A 15,345-nucleotide genomic window follows, 5' to 3' on the forward strand; every position below is an offset into this window, starting at 1 on the left:
AAGGAGGGAGAGGGAAGGGCCCAGGGAGAGGGGCAGCTCTGGCATCAAAGCCTGCAGGGTAAGGGCAGCAGCCGCAGCAGCAGCCACAGCCGCTCCTGTCCCTCAGTCCTTCCTTCCTCACCCACAAGCCCACCTGCCCTACCAGCAAGACTCTTCTGGCGACATGCCCTCCGCCTCTCCTGGAATCTGCGCCTATTTTAAACGGCGCTTGGAAGCCACCTTTGGCGATGCAAAGCAGCGTAACAGCTCAGTGCCAAAGGAGGATATAAAAAGAGTCAAAACTGACAAAAGCTGCTACAAAGGAACCCGGGAAGCTGTTCTAAACGGAGGTTGGCCATGGGCAGTGGCCATCCTAGGCTTCAGAGATGCCACTGGGGACCTTCTGCATGCAAAGCAGGTGCCCTCCCAGCCCTCCCCTTAAAAATAAAGCAAGATGCTAGCCCTCATGGTTCTGGCTTAAGGGCTGATTTAAACAGGAAGCTGGTGGGCAAGGGCTGGATCTCAGAGAGTCCCAGGCTCAGTTCCCAGCAGCATCTCCCGGTGGGGCTGGGAGAGCCTTCTGCCAGCCCAACCCTAGAGGGCCACAGCTGCCAGTCAGTGCAGGCAATACGAGGTAGATGACCCAATGGCCTGACTTGGTATACGGCCGCTTCCTATGGGAATTGCCTCTGGGACTTCCTGTGTACACCACATTGTCTATACCTGGCGCAGACTCTGGACTGCCTGGGGTGTGTGTAATTTTAACAACCCCCCCCCAGCAGAAAGCCCTGCAGAGCAGACTCATCTCAGTGCAAATTTGCTCTTAAAAGCCCCACCCCAAAGCGCTGATTTGCGGCAGAGTCTCTCTTGGGCCGGCCGTAGGGCCAGTAGCCGAAGGGGGACTTCTCTTCCTCTTCCTCCTCCCCCCCCCGCTTTCCTTTCTGGGAGAGGAGACACTGCAGAGGGACTGGGAAAGGCCCAGCAAGCTGCCCGGGGTCGGCTGCTGCATCTCCTGGCAGGTTTGGGGGGGGGGAGCCCGATTCCGAGCGGGGGGCTTGGGTTTCAACTCTGACCAGCCGCTCCGAGGCTCCTCTCTCTTTCTGGAGCACACGGCCGAATAAAACATTTTTTCATAAATTTAACGCCAGCATGTCTGTGTTTGGAAACTCTTGAAAATCCATGTTGTATGGTTTACTGCACTGGAAAAGGTGCCAGCAAGAGTTTCAAAGGAAGGGAAGTGTATAACTGTTTCCTTTCAAAATGCTTTTTGTTTTTTTCCAATGGGATCCATTGAGGGAAAAGGGCTGGAACTAACTAAAACATTATTAAAAACTGTTACGAAGAGAGACAGAGAGATGGAAAAAAGATAGACCGGGGGGGGGGGGGGAGAGAGTAAAGAGGATGGGGTGGGGGAGAAAACCCCAGTGTGGAATTGAGGAGGACTGCTGTGGGGGGGGGAGCACAAAAGGAAGGGCAGATGCCACTAGGAGGAGACATAAGTAAAAGGGGCATTTCTCTTGGCACTGGCACCCATGGCTCAGGATGCCAGCACAGGGCCAGGCAGGAGGCTGGCGGGGAGGCCCCTCTGGCAGGCACTTCTGACCAAAAGCGTATTTCTTTTCTGCAGGAGGGAGAGGCTCCCCTGCTACCCTAACCCCCCCCCCCCACCTGGTGCAGGAGATCCAGTCAGCTTTACCAAGTGTGGACGTGCCAGGCACCCCCCCAGCAGCCCCCCCTGTTAACTCACAAGCACAATGCCAAGGCTCACCTAGTTCCAGCTGAGAACTGTAGAGTTGGCAGGGTTCCCCAAAGGTCATCCAGCCCAGCCCACTGCAATGCAGGGAGCACAGCTCAAGAATCCCTGATGGGTGGCCGTCCGACCTCTGCTTAAAAACTCTTCCCCCCCCCCCCGTTCCAGCTTTGAGACTCCCCCCACTCGGGAGAGCATCAGACTGTAGTCAAGGAAACAGACCCGCCTGGTCTGTGGCAAGAACTTCTTGAAGGAGTCAGAATCCTGCGCCGCGAGAATCCTCGCTCTGCCGCCTTGCCAGAATGACGGCTCTCTCTCTCTCTTGTGCCGCTTTTCAGGGATGGGCTTATTCTGAGATGGAATTCAGGGCTCCAAAGTCCTTTGGGCACACACACACACACTGATACACACAGAGCTTGCTGCCCGCCTGCCTGCCTGTGTGCCATCGCTGTTGCAGACTGAGCAAGGTCTTTGATCCACCCACTTTGGCATTTGGGGTTTCTTGCAGAGTTGGAAGGGACCCCAAGGACCATCTAGTCCCACCTTGCAGTCCCAGCTCAAGCATCCCTGGCGGACGGCCACCTGTCCTCTGCTTAGAAACCTCTAAGGAAGTAGCCCCCACCGCCTTCCGCCTTTTGCTAAGCCTTTCTTCCCAGCTTCTGCCCTCATCTTCCCCTGAAGGCAGAGGGGGTCCACATCCCAGGACTCGGGAGGACACTTGCCTTCCACAAGCCTGACTGGCAGCTGCTATTCATGCAGCCGGTGTTGCATTTGGGCTGGTGCACAGACCGCTGCACCCCCGAGCAGAGCAGGCTTCAAAGGCCAAGTTCCTAGTCCTCATGGGGTGGCACTGCAGCATCCTGCTCAGTCCCCCTGTCCTTCCCTCTGATCACGGAGCTTCCTGTGTTTGTTACTGGGGCTGCGGATTAAGTCTCAGCCTCCACCAGCCTGGCGTTTTGGACTGCTCCCTGGGTGGCCCCGGGGGCCGATCACTCCCTCTCAGCCTCTCCTACCTGGCAGGGCTGTTGTGGGGATTAAATGAGGCCAGAACTGTGTACCTTGAGCCCCACTGAGGAAAAGGTGGGGTGTAAATGCAATGGATCATTATTACTTTTTTAATTGATTCACGTTGGTGGCTGGGAATTGTAGTGCAAGCACGCCTGGAGGGTGCCTGGTTGGCAAAGGCTGGCGCAACAGTCCGGGGCACTTGGGTCAGGGTCCTTTCCTGGGCCTGTTACAGTTCACAGACATTGACAGACCAATTCCCCACCAGCATGTAAGAAGAGCCCGGCTTCTGGACGAGGCCCAGAGGCTGGGGGGCCGATGGCAGCCTGCACTCAAAAACATCTCCGCTTGGCAGAGCCTTGACCCTTCCCAAGATTAAACCTCAGCTGAGCTGGCCTCCACTGCCCCATCCTCCTCACTTGGAGCCTTGGGAGCTGCTGCCCGGCTGCGGAAAGAGGGGGTCCTGGCACAGTCTCCGCACCACGTTTTCCCAGCCTCCGGGTCTTAGGGGTGCCTCATCCATGGGCTGCCGAGCACATGTGGAGGGATGAGGGGAAAAATAAACAGGCAGACAAAAGAATGAGGACACCCTGCCAATTCCAATCGAGCGGAGTTGCGTTCAAATGCTTATCAAGCTGAGAAAGAGCAGAGTTCTCGGAAAAAACGGGGCTGCCTTTCTTCTGGTGCCAGCGTCAGCCACCTCTCAAGGATGGGTACAGGCCAGGCACAGCGGCCGGTGGGCCCACCCTTGCCAAACAGCCCCTCCAGGGGGGCTGGTAAGCATGCATTAAAAAAAAAAGCTAACTAAAGGGGTGGGGGGCACACACATTTTCTAGTGTTTCGAATCTCGGATCCTGCTGCTGCAGGAGAGCCAAACAGCCCGCCATCAGTTTGTGCAATAAAAAGATTTTATCCCCCCCCCTTTTTGCTAGCCCCCCTGATTAATGGGAGGGATGTCTGCCCTGCACCAGATGTCAGCCCAGGGGGCTTGGGGATGTTTGCCGTGGGCCAGTGGCTGCCTCTGCCACTGTAGCCCATAGCCCAGTGTATCCTGGGTGACCGTTCCTGAGCACCAGAGTTTCTCCACACCTCCTCTGAGCCACACAAGAGACACAGGAAAGCATCCCAGGGAGCCACACGCACATGTAATGGGTTTAAAAAAGAAAAAGGGGGGGAATGTGCCTTTTCTGGAAAGGAGTTGCACGAGCTTCTGAGAAATCTTCCCCCCAAAAGGGGCAAAAGACCTGATGCTCCATTACTAGGCTGGCAGTGGAACGGACTCGCCTGGCAGCCCTGTATAGGGAAGTTTTCAATGTCTGATGTTTTATTGTGTTCTTAATATTTTGTTGGGAGCAGCTCAGAGTGAGGGGGGCAAGGATGGGCGGCTAATACTAATATGAAGACTAATTCCTTGGGGGCTTTTAAGCAGAGGGAGGGTGGCCATCTATCAGGGAATATTCAGTTGCGGTTTCTGTATTGCGGGGGTTGGACTAGATGACCCCTGAGACCCCTTCCAATTCTACAATTCTATGGCAGCCGAGGGTGGTGCAGAGGAAGATCCCTTCTGACCATCCAGAGAGAGGGAAGGAGTCTGGAGGCAGGGGAAGTGGCTGCCCTCCATGCCCCTCTGCTCCAGCCCCAGAGATAGCTATCTTGGAAAAGGAAAGAAGGGGGCCCAGCCCACGCTCGCTGCCCTCCTTCGCACACATCCTGAACGCAGGGCCCAGGGCACCGTTCATCTTGACCAGGATTACTTCAATTTGCAAGCTAACCGTCTCCAGCTGCGAGAGGGGCAGGAAATTTAACAGTAGTGCAAAGGCGACCCTCTAAGCGCTGGTGTGAAGGCTGCCGAAACCACACACAGGCACGCACATACACACACACACACACAAAAGGAGGGTGTGCTATAAAAAGAACAGGCACAGCCATTGCAGCCCCTGTTAATTCAAGCCCTGAAGACGCAGGTCTTTGCAGAGCTGTCTCTTTCTTCCCTCAAACCACCCACCCCAAAATATTCTGGCTTCTTCAGTGCCTTTGGGTGGGTGTCTTTTTTTTGTGATGGTCAGAGGGAAGAGCAAAAAAACAAAACAAAAACAAAGCACGCCCCCCCCCCCCCGGTTGATAAAAGGAAACGAGGGAGACGCGGACAATTGAAAACTACCTAAAAGCTCGGGGAGAGGTTTATTTTATTAGTTCTTAATAAATATCTTGCAGATTTCCTGCAGGAAACACACCAGATCACATGTAGAATAGTTTGATACTGATGTCAACGGCATCGACATATGAAATCTATTAGGGGCGAAGCCACAGCAGGGCGATCAGCGAGCAGAAAAGCTTCGCGGCACCAAGGCGAAAGGGGGGGGGAGGAGGGACTCTCACGGCCCTTCCAAATTCTTCGAGAGGTAAAAAAGTCAGCCAAGACACAGAGAGAGAGAGAGAGAAAGAGAGAGAAAAATCCCACATCCTGCTTTGGGCTGCCAGCAATCTGAAGTGCCCAGAGATTAATTCTATGTCTGGCCTGGAAATGTGACTTTAAAGCATCAGTTGGGGGGTGGGGGGGGAAGGTTGGGGGGAGGCCAGGCTAACTGGGGCTGGCATGGTGCCACCGGCTCCCCCCCCAGCCCATTCTGAGCCCCCCCACCCCCACCCCCAGCCATGTTTCAATGTAGACAGCAGTAAACCCCAACAGACAGCAGATCTGGCCCCCTCCCTCCCTCCCTCTTGCGCTGCGCCAGCGACTCGGAGCAACAGCAGCTGCGCTGTGTCTCCCTCGGCAGGCGCAGATGGGCCGGAGTGCAGGGCTTCCGCTCGCTGGCTGCTGCAGGCTTTTAAGAGGCAGGCGGGCAGGCTCAGCGGCCTGGGACGCAGCTCCCTCCCTCCCCAGCCCACGTCCCCGCCGGAGAGCTCCCCTCACGCTGCCCAGAGGATGCTCCGCTCAGGCCACGGCTCAGGCAGAAAAACGGAGGGAGGAAAAGTTCAGGGGAGGCAGGCTGGATGGATGCTGCAAGGACAGGAGGGCCTGATCCAGGGGGACTCTCTTCTTACAGAACCTCCAGGCCCAGAGGCAGTCTATCTAGACCCCCCAGGTTCGAAGGAGCATTTGGACACTGTGAGGCTAGAGTGCCCTTGGGCCTGATCCAGCTGCTGTAGGGCTCATGCGGGGTGTGTGTGTGTGTGGTGGTGGTCCTAGGTTCTAATCCTGGCCCAGTTCTGAAGCTTGCAGAGTGAGGGATCAGGCAATATCACACACACACACAGCATGGGATGGTGGTGAGAGAAAGTCCCTCACAACAACTCTATGAGGTAGGTCAGACAGAGGAAGAACAGCCTCCTCCCAGGTCCTCCTCTGACACTCTAACCAGACGGGGCTTGCAAGGCAATCTGCCGTGGCTTTTCAAGGGGGCCACCACAGTTCAGGCTCTTCTCTGCCTAGCCCAGCATTGCAGGCTCTGACGGGCAGCAGCCCACCAGGTTTCCTCAGGCGGAAAAGACCCCTTTCCCCACTGTCAGCTGCAGGAGTCCCTTTTGGGCCGGAAACAGTAGGACTCAAACTCAGGAGCTTCCATGTGCAGGATCAGGCCAAAGGGGACCCAGCGCCTAGTCCAGCTTCCTGCCCCATGGGGAAGCCCACAAGCGGGGGCAGACTACCACAGCAGGGCTTGGCCCCCACTCTTGCTCTGCTCAGCAAGACGTGAGATGATAGCAAAGGGTGGCCCAGGAGGATTCTGGGGAAAAGGCCCCGACAGACAAGGCAGGATTTAAGGGAGTCGGCCTGGCTGCTTTGCGGACCCCAAAGGGGCTGCTGCCCACCACCAGCTAGCAAGCGGACTCAGGGGACACCCCCTTCTTATAGCCACACAATGCAGGCTTACTCCTCCCAGACAAATGTAGAAAACGGCCTTCCTACTGAGACAGGCCACCAGCTCCTATTTCTCAGCTCTACCCGGAGAGGCAGAGGACTGAACTGTCCCCCCCCCCACCATTATCTTTTTAAAGCCATCTAAACTGGTGCCCATCACGAGCTCTCATGGGATTCAATTCCATAGCTTAACTACCCAAGCGCTGCAACAGGAAAGGGACTTCCAGAGGGATGGTTGGTCCAGCCCACCCCAGTCTGAACAACTGACGGCCTTGTGGGCACCTTAAAAGACGGTGGCACGAGACTCTGTGGGAACAGCAGGCGCAAGAGAGGAACCTCCTTTCCTTCCATCACCGAAACAAGCAAGGAAACCTTCGTATTTTTTTTAAATGCATCCTGCCTTTAAAAAAAATGGTTTCAAGGTAGCTCAGACCTTGAAAAATGAAATGCAACCTAGAAAGCAATAAATAAATAAAAATGCAGCAGGCTTTGCCGCCCTGGTGAGCTGCCCTTTCATATATACTGAATGGAGACTTCCCTGTTCTGGCTGCCCAGAATTTAACTGATGAATCAGCCTTTGTCAGCCTGGTGCTCTCTGTTTGCCCTGGGCTAAGGCACTGCTGGCCAGGGCTGGTCAGAGGTCATTTGGTGGGCACAAGGATTAAAACTTCTTCAGCACCTACTTCTACATGCAGAAGGTCCCAAGCTCAACCACCAGCACCAGCAGTTAAAAAAGGATCTTGAGCACACAGGAAGCCGCCTGATGCAGAGTCCATCTAGCTCAGGGTGATCTTAGAATCATGGAGTTGGAAGAGACCACAAGGGCCATCCAGTCCAACCCCCTGCCAAGCAGGAAACACCATCAAAGCATTCTTGACATATGCCTGTCAAGCCTCTGCTTAAAGACCTCCAAAGAAGGAGACTCCACCACACTCCTTGGCAGCAAATTCCACTGTCGAACAGCTCTTACTGTCAGGAAGTTCTTCCTAATGTTTAGGTGGAATCTTCTTTCTTGTAGTTTGAATCCATTGCTCCGTGTCCGCTTCTGTGGAGCAGCAGAAAACAACCTTTCTCCCTCCTCTATATGACATCCTTTTATATATTTGAACATGGCTATCATATCACCCCTTAACCTTCTCTTCTCCAGCCGAAACATGCCCAGCTCCCTAAGCCGTTCCTCATAAGGCATCGTTTCCAGGCCTTTGACCATTTTGGTTGCCCTCTTCTGGACACGTTCCAGCTGGTCAGTATCCTTCTTGAACTGTGGTGCCCAGAACTGGACACAGTACTGCAGGTGAGGTCTGACCAGAGCAGAATACAGTGGTACTATTACTTCCCTTGATCTAGATGCTATACTCCTATTGATGCAGCCCAGAATTGCATTGGCTTTTTTAGCTGCTGCATCACACTGTTGACTCATGTCAAGTTTGTGGTCTACCAAGACTCCTAGATCCTTTTCACATGTACTGCTCTCAAGCCAGGTGTCTCCCATCCTGTATTTGTGCCTTTCATTTTTTGTGCACAATCTTCAGGGACTGGCAGCAATAGCTCTCCAGGGTTTTAGGTAGGAGTCTTTTCTTCAACCCTATGTAGAGATGTTGCCAGGGATGGAACCTGGGACCTTCTGCATGCAAAGCAGGTGTACTACCACTGAGCTACGGCTGAGCAAGCTTCCAGGCCTCATGGTTCTCAATCATGGGCTGAATTAAACAGGAAGTTAGGGAGTTGCCATATACTGAGATTGTTGGCTCCCTTTAGCTCAGTGCTGTCTGCACTGGCCGGCAGCAATGGCTCTCCAAGGTTTCAGGCAGGGGACCATTCCCAGCCCTGCCTGGAGATGCTGATGGGGATGGAACAGGGGACCTTCTGCATGCAAGGCAGATGCTCTGCCATGGAGCTTCCCCAGTGATGGAAGGGTCCTCCCCCCCAGCCTGAGACCCCTGGGGACCAGCTGCCAGTTGGAGCAGAGAGCAGGGGGCTGGATGGACAAGTAGCCCAACCAGGTACAAAGCAGCTGCCTCCTCTGCTGGCTGCAGGCGGCCCCGATCCCCGGCTTCCTGCAAACACTGCTCCCACCCCAGCCCCACTTTGTCACTGCAGCTTTTCTGGTCCCCCACCCCCTAGGGCTCACCTGGGGTGTGGGTGAAGAGGTGCAGCCTGGAGACTGAGGTCTGAGAGTGGGGTTGGGGGCCACTTCCCCATGCAGCTCTTTCTGCTCCCAGGAGCCTGAGGTTACGCTCAAATACTCAGGAGGGGCTAATTTTAAAAGGCCACTAAACCAAGGCTGCAGCAGATGAGCCGGCGTTATTTTTATAGGCGGCTGAGAAAACTGGACCCGGCTTGGGGCTTTCCGGTCCTGGTCGATGCCGCGTGGTTTGCACATCGAGGCGGCACTGGTAAAGAAGTTGCCGGCAGGCTTTGGAGGAGCTCTGGGGAACCGCAAGGGCCCTTCTGAAAGGGTCCAGGAGTCAGGCCCCCGTTTGGTGGGAGGGCTGTTGATTTATTTCATTAAATTTATGCACAGCTTAACTTTTAAAAAAATATCCCTCAAAGCAGTTTGCAAAAGGAAATGTTATCGGTAAAAATAGTTAAAACCAACTCTTTAGTTCAAAGAATAAAACCAGCAATGAACTGAGAAGAGATTAAAACATAAAATCAACGTTCTATATGCCTGGTATTACAGGAAGACGCCCACACGGGGGCAGTTGAACTGCGGAACTCACTGCCACAGGAGGCAAGGATGGCCACCAACTAGGATGGCTTTAAAAGACAAGTCATGGAGGCAGCAACAATCCCAAACGCCAGTTGCTGCAAACCGCAAGAGGGGTGTGTTGCTGTGGAGCACAGGCTTTCCACGGGGACACCTGGCTGGCCCGTGAGAACAGGCTGCTGGGCTGGACAGACCCACCTTGGCCTGTCCAGCAGCTGCTCTTCAGAGGTTCCTTCTCCATGTACTACAACACCGAGGGAGGGAGTCACCTGCTAAGCCCCATCGCCAGAAGGCCAGCGCAAGGCCTGCCATTTGTGCAACAGGGCTCCCCACCCCTGACCTCCCAAAATTGGCTCAGGGGAGAACCTTCAGAGGAGTGTATGGGGGGGGGAGGGGGTTGTTCTGCACAGCAGGCCACAAAGCTCGTGGGGACAAAGCATCTGCACCAGCACTATGCTGAATTCCACCCTGGGAGTCGCTTAAGAGCAGCCAGATGGAGCCACAGCCTGAAGTTGGCTGGTTGGGGGTGGGGGGCACCTCTTGCCCTGCCCAGCTGGGAAGGGCACAAAAAGGCCAGAAGACAAACTGCCTTGATATGTGTGTAAGACGTGCCGGGGGGGGGGGGGTGAAGGGAAGTGATCCCGGCGATGGCCCTATGAACATCCCTCCAGTGATTTATAGGAAGTATAATCCAATAATATAGTAAAACAGAACAGTGTGTCTGAGATGGGTTTGATTCCAGGAATTATAAAACAAATTATTAAAAGGGGGAAAGAGAGAGAGAGAGAGAGAGGGAAAAGGGTGGGCTTGGGGGGTGGGAGAAAAGCCCCACCGAGACCAGATTGGAGTAAATTGGGCACAGATGGGTGGGGGAGGGGGCTCACAATACTCCCCCCACCGGAGATGCCCTGCCACAAGGCACGGCTTTAATTAGCTGGCTTGCAAACCAGGACTCTGTTCCAGCCACCCCTCTCTCCCTGTGCCCAAATTACAGATTCCCCCCCCCCTTAAAAAACCCCACCAACTACATTCTCCACGCGTCTGCGGTCAGGATAAAGGCACCCCCCACTTCCCTGCCAGGCGGAAGTGCAGCTGGCTACCAAAGCACCCAAGGAGGACACCTGGGGCAAGGTGTCGGGCTGGCCTCCTCCTGGTCCTCCTGGGGGCAAAGGGAGCCCGCCAGCACCTCCTTCTGGAGAGAGACGGCATGCAAGGGACAGAGATTGCAGCTTCGGGGTGTGTGTGTGTGTGGCACTGTTCTGGACTGCCAAGGAATTACCAAGAGGGGGCTGGCCAGGCGTCACCTTCCCCTACAGCACTTCCAGGTGGGAGGACAGGATGAGACCATCAGTCAGCAAGATGCTAATGGAGGAGCAAGGAAGACCAAGGCTCAAAGGAAAGGAAAAGGTTGCGCCAGCAATACTTTCCGGGTGCCACAGAGGACGACACAGCAGCAGAGCCACAGATCTGACCTGCCAGGCCCAGGATCTGCCGGCGCTGCTCTCCCGTGAGGATGACCACAACTCCACGGCCACAGCAGGAGGGTTGCAGGGGGAGAATTTAGGGGAGGCCCAGGCTCGATCCCCAGCATCTCCAGGCAGGGCTGAGAAAGACTCTTTCGATGTGTCAGAGACAAACACTGAAGGGGGCAGGGGGAGAAAAGGGCAGGGGGACAAAGGCAGCCGACCTAGAGGTACCACTCATTGGGAATTGCAAGTGGGGAGTGCCCTGCTGTAACCCTCAGGTCCTGCTGCCGGCTTCTTCCCCCTGGGGGCATCTGGTTGGCCATTGAAAGAACAGGATGCTGAAACTAGGTGAGCCCCCTTTTGGCAGCAGGGTCAACTGCGATAGCAGAACCTCCATGCCCAGGGACAGTCTACCTCTGAGTACCGGATGACAGGGAACAACAACCGGAGAGCTGCTGTAGTGCTCAGGTCCTGCTTGCAGGCTTCTTCCCATTGGCTGGCCACTGAGAAAACAGGCTGGTAAACAAGCTGGACTGATCCAGCTGGCGCGGGGCTCTCCTTAGGCTCTTACAAGCTCCTCTCCACACAGGAAGCAAATGGTCCCATGGGAACCCTGAGCTGGATGCTAACCAGCAGGAGTTGCTCTCAAGATCACAATTCTGCCCACTGGGGTTCTGGAATTCGGCAGTTTTCTCAACCTGTGACTTCCAAAGGGCCTCTTGGGCACCAGAGTTGAGCCCCCCCTGCGCCTAAGGAACCCAGAGTTAAACTGTGGAACCCACAACCCAGCGCCTGAGGAACGGAGGCCTGAGGCTCCTTCCTGTCAGTTTTGGGGGCTCCCCTGGCTCCTCCCCCCTCCCCCTCCAGTACCTTTGGGCTGGGAGTTGTAGACGGCGAACATGTTGATGGCCATGAGTTGCAGCAGGCGGGTGCTTCCGATGGGCGAGGGGCTATGCCCCAGCAGCACCCGGAACTCGCTCAGGACCTCGGCAGCCACGGCAGGGAAGGTCTCCATCCTGAAGGAATTGGCATGGTTGGCATTGTTCATTATTTGCATTGCATTATTAACAAAATCGTGTTTCTGGAAGACCATCTTACTCGGCTACGAGTGATCACCAAAGAAGAAGGTGAAGAAAGACTCTTCCATTGCAATTGCAAACACACAATAATAATTATAGTAATGACAAGCACAAGCGAGACGATAAAAGGGGCAGGAAACGTTTGAGGGAGTTGGGGATGTTTAGCCTGGAGAAGAGGAGATTGAGAGGAGGAAGGAGAGCCATCTTCAAACATCTCAAGGGCTGCCACATAGAAGAGGGAACAAGCTGGTTTCCTCCTGCTCTGGAGGAGCATGGCTTCAAGTTACTAGAAAGGAGATTCCGACTCAACATCAGGAATAACTTTCTGATGGTAAGAGCCAGACGACAGATGGGAATTGTAGTCCAAAACATCTGGAGGGCCGCAGGTTTGACATGCCTGGACTAGATGAACCTCGGGGGTCCCTTCCATCTCTACAATTCTATGGGGATGAAAGAGAATGGCAGAATCTGCTAGAGAGCCAGCGGTTGTGGAGAGGTGAGAGACCAAGGTTCAAGTCCCCACTCAGCCACAAAACTCCCTGGGTGGCCTTGGGCCAGTCACTGCCTCTCAGCCTAACCTGTTGGTAAAATGGGGAGAAGGGCCATGTACGCCCCCTTGAGCTCCTTGGCGGTAAGGCGGAATATAAATGTAATAAATAATAATAATGGGGTGGGAGGCAAGCAGGAGAGGCTGTGTGGGATTGAGAAAAGCCGCTATTTCTCAGCAACACCGGCCTACTTTATGGGGCTGCCGTAGAGATTTGCCGAGCGTAAGGAGACCAAGTACTTTGGTGAAGAGAAATTACCACTTTGACCCTACGTGTGGTTGCCACTGGAAAGTGTGTGTGTGTGTGTGTGTCTCAGTGAGTGAAATCGCTTCCGTTGTTTTGTCACAGGAAACATGAGCACCTGCCGTCTCATTCACAGCAGAGGGAGCTCTGCAGGTCGCCCAGTTATGAAGCCAACTCTCTGATGTGAACCCATGGCCCTGCAGGGGCTGTTGTTTGGACTCCAACTCCCAGCAGCCCCCAGCAAGGCCAGTGGTCAGGGAAGGTGGGAGTCCAAGAGAGAGGCCACAGACTGGAGCCGACTTCTTGGGCATCTTATGGGCGGCTTCTTCTTCCTCCCACCCAGGGAGGCTTCCCAAGAGGGGCAAATGCCAACTCCTCTGCCGCCACCCGAGGGAAAACTTGGGAGACAAATGCTGTCCGGGGAGAGCAGAATGAGTGCTTGGCAGTGGGGGAGGTTCAATCCCCAGGCTTGCTACCCAGAATTCGGTAGCAAGTGAAAATGGGGGAGAAAGGCGCTTCTCTGCCAGAGATCCTGGGGAGGCTCAGCCGGTCAGAGTGGAACGCGCTGGGCTAGATGGACAAGACAAAGCCCACGGCAGAAGAGCCTGGTGGATCAGGGCCCTTCTGGTCCAGCATCCTCTTCTCACAGAGGCCAGCTAGATGTTCCCCTGGGAAACCTACAAGCCCAAGGGCAGCAGCCTCCCTTCCTGTGGTTCCCAGGAACAGGGACTCAGAAGCATCCCGATCTCCGGCTGTGGAGGAAGAGCAAAGCCCTCGATAGCCTCCTCCTCCTCCTCCTCCATGAATTTGCCTAACCCTTTTAAAAAGCCGCCCAAGCTGTTGGCCATCATGGCTTCCTGTGGGAGGGAGTTCCACAGTTTAACTCTGCGCTGCACTAAGAGGGACTTCCTTTTCTCTGACAATCTGCCTCAGTTTGTCAAGAGCCAATACCTGGAGGACACAGTTTAGATCTCAATGCTAAACAGAACCTCCACAGGCAGGGGCAGTCTAGCCCTGAACTCCGCGGCAGCGGGAAAATGGCACTAATGGGACTTGGCTGGGGACGGAATTGTTCTGATAAAGGAGGGCAGCTGTTGCGCTGGACGAGGAGGGCCAGACCTGCGTCGCTGCTGCAGTGGCGCTCCCAGCCCCAGCCGGAGTGCTGACCCTCTCCCTCGCCCCCACCCGCCCCACCCTCCAGAGCCGGCCTGGGAGGGGGGAGGGAGGAGGAGGAGGAGGCGGCTTCACACCCCGTGCCCTCCGCTCCAAACACAAGCCCAGTTGCTAACAATATTGGAATTCCAAAAGGCCTCGTAATGTAGGAAAAATAAAACAAACATCCTGCAGCCTTACCCAATCCTGGTAAACAGCTTCCCATGGGCATGGAGAAAACTCAGGACGAACCTTTTGTTCAGCTGCATGGGAAAGAGGGGGGGAAAGCAGAGAGAAAAGATGATGTTGAAGAAGATGAGAAAACAATTCGAACGCTCCCTTTTCCTGTGAACGAGCCCAGAGTCCCGGGTGACAGGATAACCTGGCCTGGGATGTGCAGGGGGGTGGAGGGGCGGCAGATGGGAACCAAATGTCTGTGCCCCGGCCCTCCAAGCGCGAGGGCAAGTGCCAGACAGCTGCATTTCTGGAGGGGGGAGCCGTGCTAGGCCCACGGCACCCTCTGCTGGCGGACAAGGTTCTCTGCAAGCAATGGGAGTGTGTGCGCAGGGGCAAGGAATCCCAGGGGTGCCCACCTACCGCCACCTTCAAGAGGGGAACACGAGGGCAACACGTAAGGACCTAAGGGGAGCCTTGAAGCTGGGTCAGGCCAGGCCAGCATCCTGTCCTCAGCGGCCAAAGCAGGACCTGAGCCCAACAGCAGCAACTCTCCAGTTGTCCCCATCCTCTGGTTTTCCTGTTCCTGCCCAGGGGTGGAGGTTCTGCTTTCACCATAGAGCTTCCTAAGGGCCCAGCTGGAGCAGGCCAAGGGGGGGCCCATCCAAGTGTCCTTCCAGATACCCCAAAGGGAAGCCGGAGAGTGGGGCCTGAGCAACGACAACGCTCCCCCTCCTGTGATTCACACCATCCCCGTAAAGCATTCCTAGACCACTTGAACAGTCACGGCTTCCCCCAACGTATCCCGGGAACTACGGTTTGCTGGAGCGCATCCTACAGGGTTGGCCCGAGGCGAAGATCATTCTTAGGCTGAATGGGAGGTAGAGTTGGAAGGGAGCCGAGGCTCATCTAGTCCAGCCCCTGGCAATGCAGGAATCTTTTGCCCAACATGGGGCTCAAACCCACAACCCTGAGATTTAAGAGCCTCGTGCTCTATCAACTGAGCTACACAGAGCAATGCATTAAAACCAATACATTCACTGGAATGGCAAGGAAGTGCACATGGAGGAAACGCTGCCAGACAGAGGGAAACAAGGGGGTCCCCCCCCCCGTTTTTGACATATTCTACCACCACCCAACTCTCCTGCACTGGCCCAACTGTGGCACAAATCCATTTCCAAGAGAGTAACTGGCCCAGGAATCCCATATCCTGCCCCTCCTCGATTTTGCAAGCAGGTTGCCATGCAATGCTTGGAGCATGGTGGCAGAGGGTCAGACCCAACCAATTCCTCCAATATAGGGAGGGACACACACAGAGCAGGGGAATTCAAGAATTCAAGTATTGGTAAGCTTTTAATGTTTGATGCTTTAGTATGGTTT

The 15,345-nt window shown here is 55.0% G+C and overlaps 1 protein-coding gene across 1 annotated transcript in view; it reads right to left on the reverse strand.

Annotated features, from left to right (window-relative positions):
• SMG6 (SMG6 nonsense mediated mRNA decay factor) overlaps positions 1–15,345 on the reverse strand; it is a gene marked incomplete in the record, with an annotated part of 89,883 nt that overhangs the window by 51,978 nt on the left and 22,560 nt on the right. Inside the window, 2 exon segments of the mRNA XM_060283101.1 lie at positions 11,640–11,785; positions 13,993–14,054. Of these exon segments, the coding sequence (XP_060139084.1) occupies positions 11,640–11,785; positions 13,993–14,054 (208 nt within the window).

This window comes from Zootoca vivipara, chromosome 15 (assembly GCF_963506605.1).
Source record: "Zootoca vivipara chromosome 15, rZooViv1.1, whole genome shotgun sequence".
In the NCBI taxonomy this organism is placed as follows: domain Eukaryota; kingdom Metazoa; phylum Chordata; class Lepidosauria; order Squamata; family Lacertidae; genus Zootoca; species Zootoca vivipara.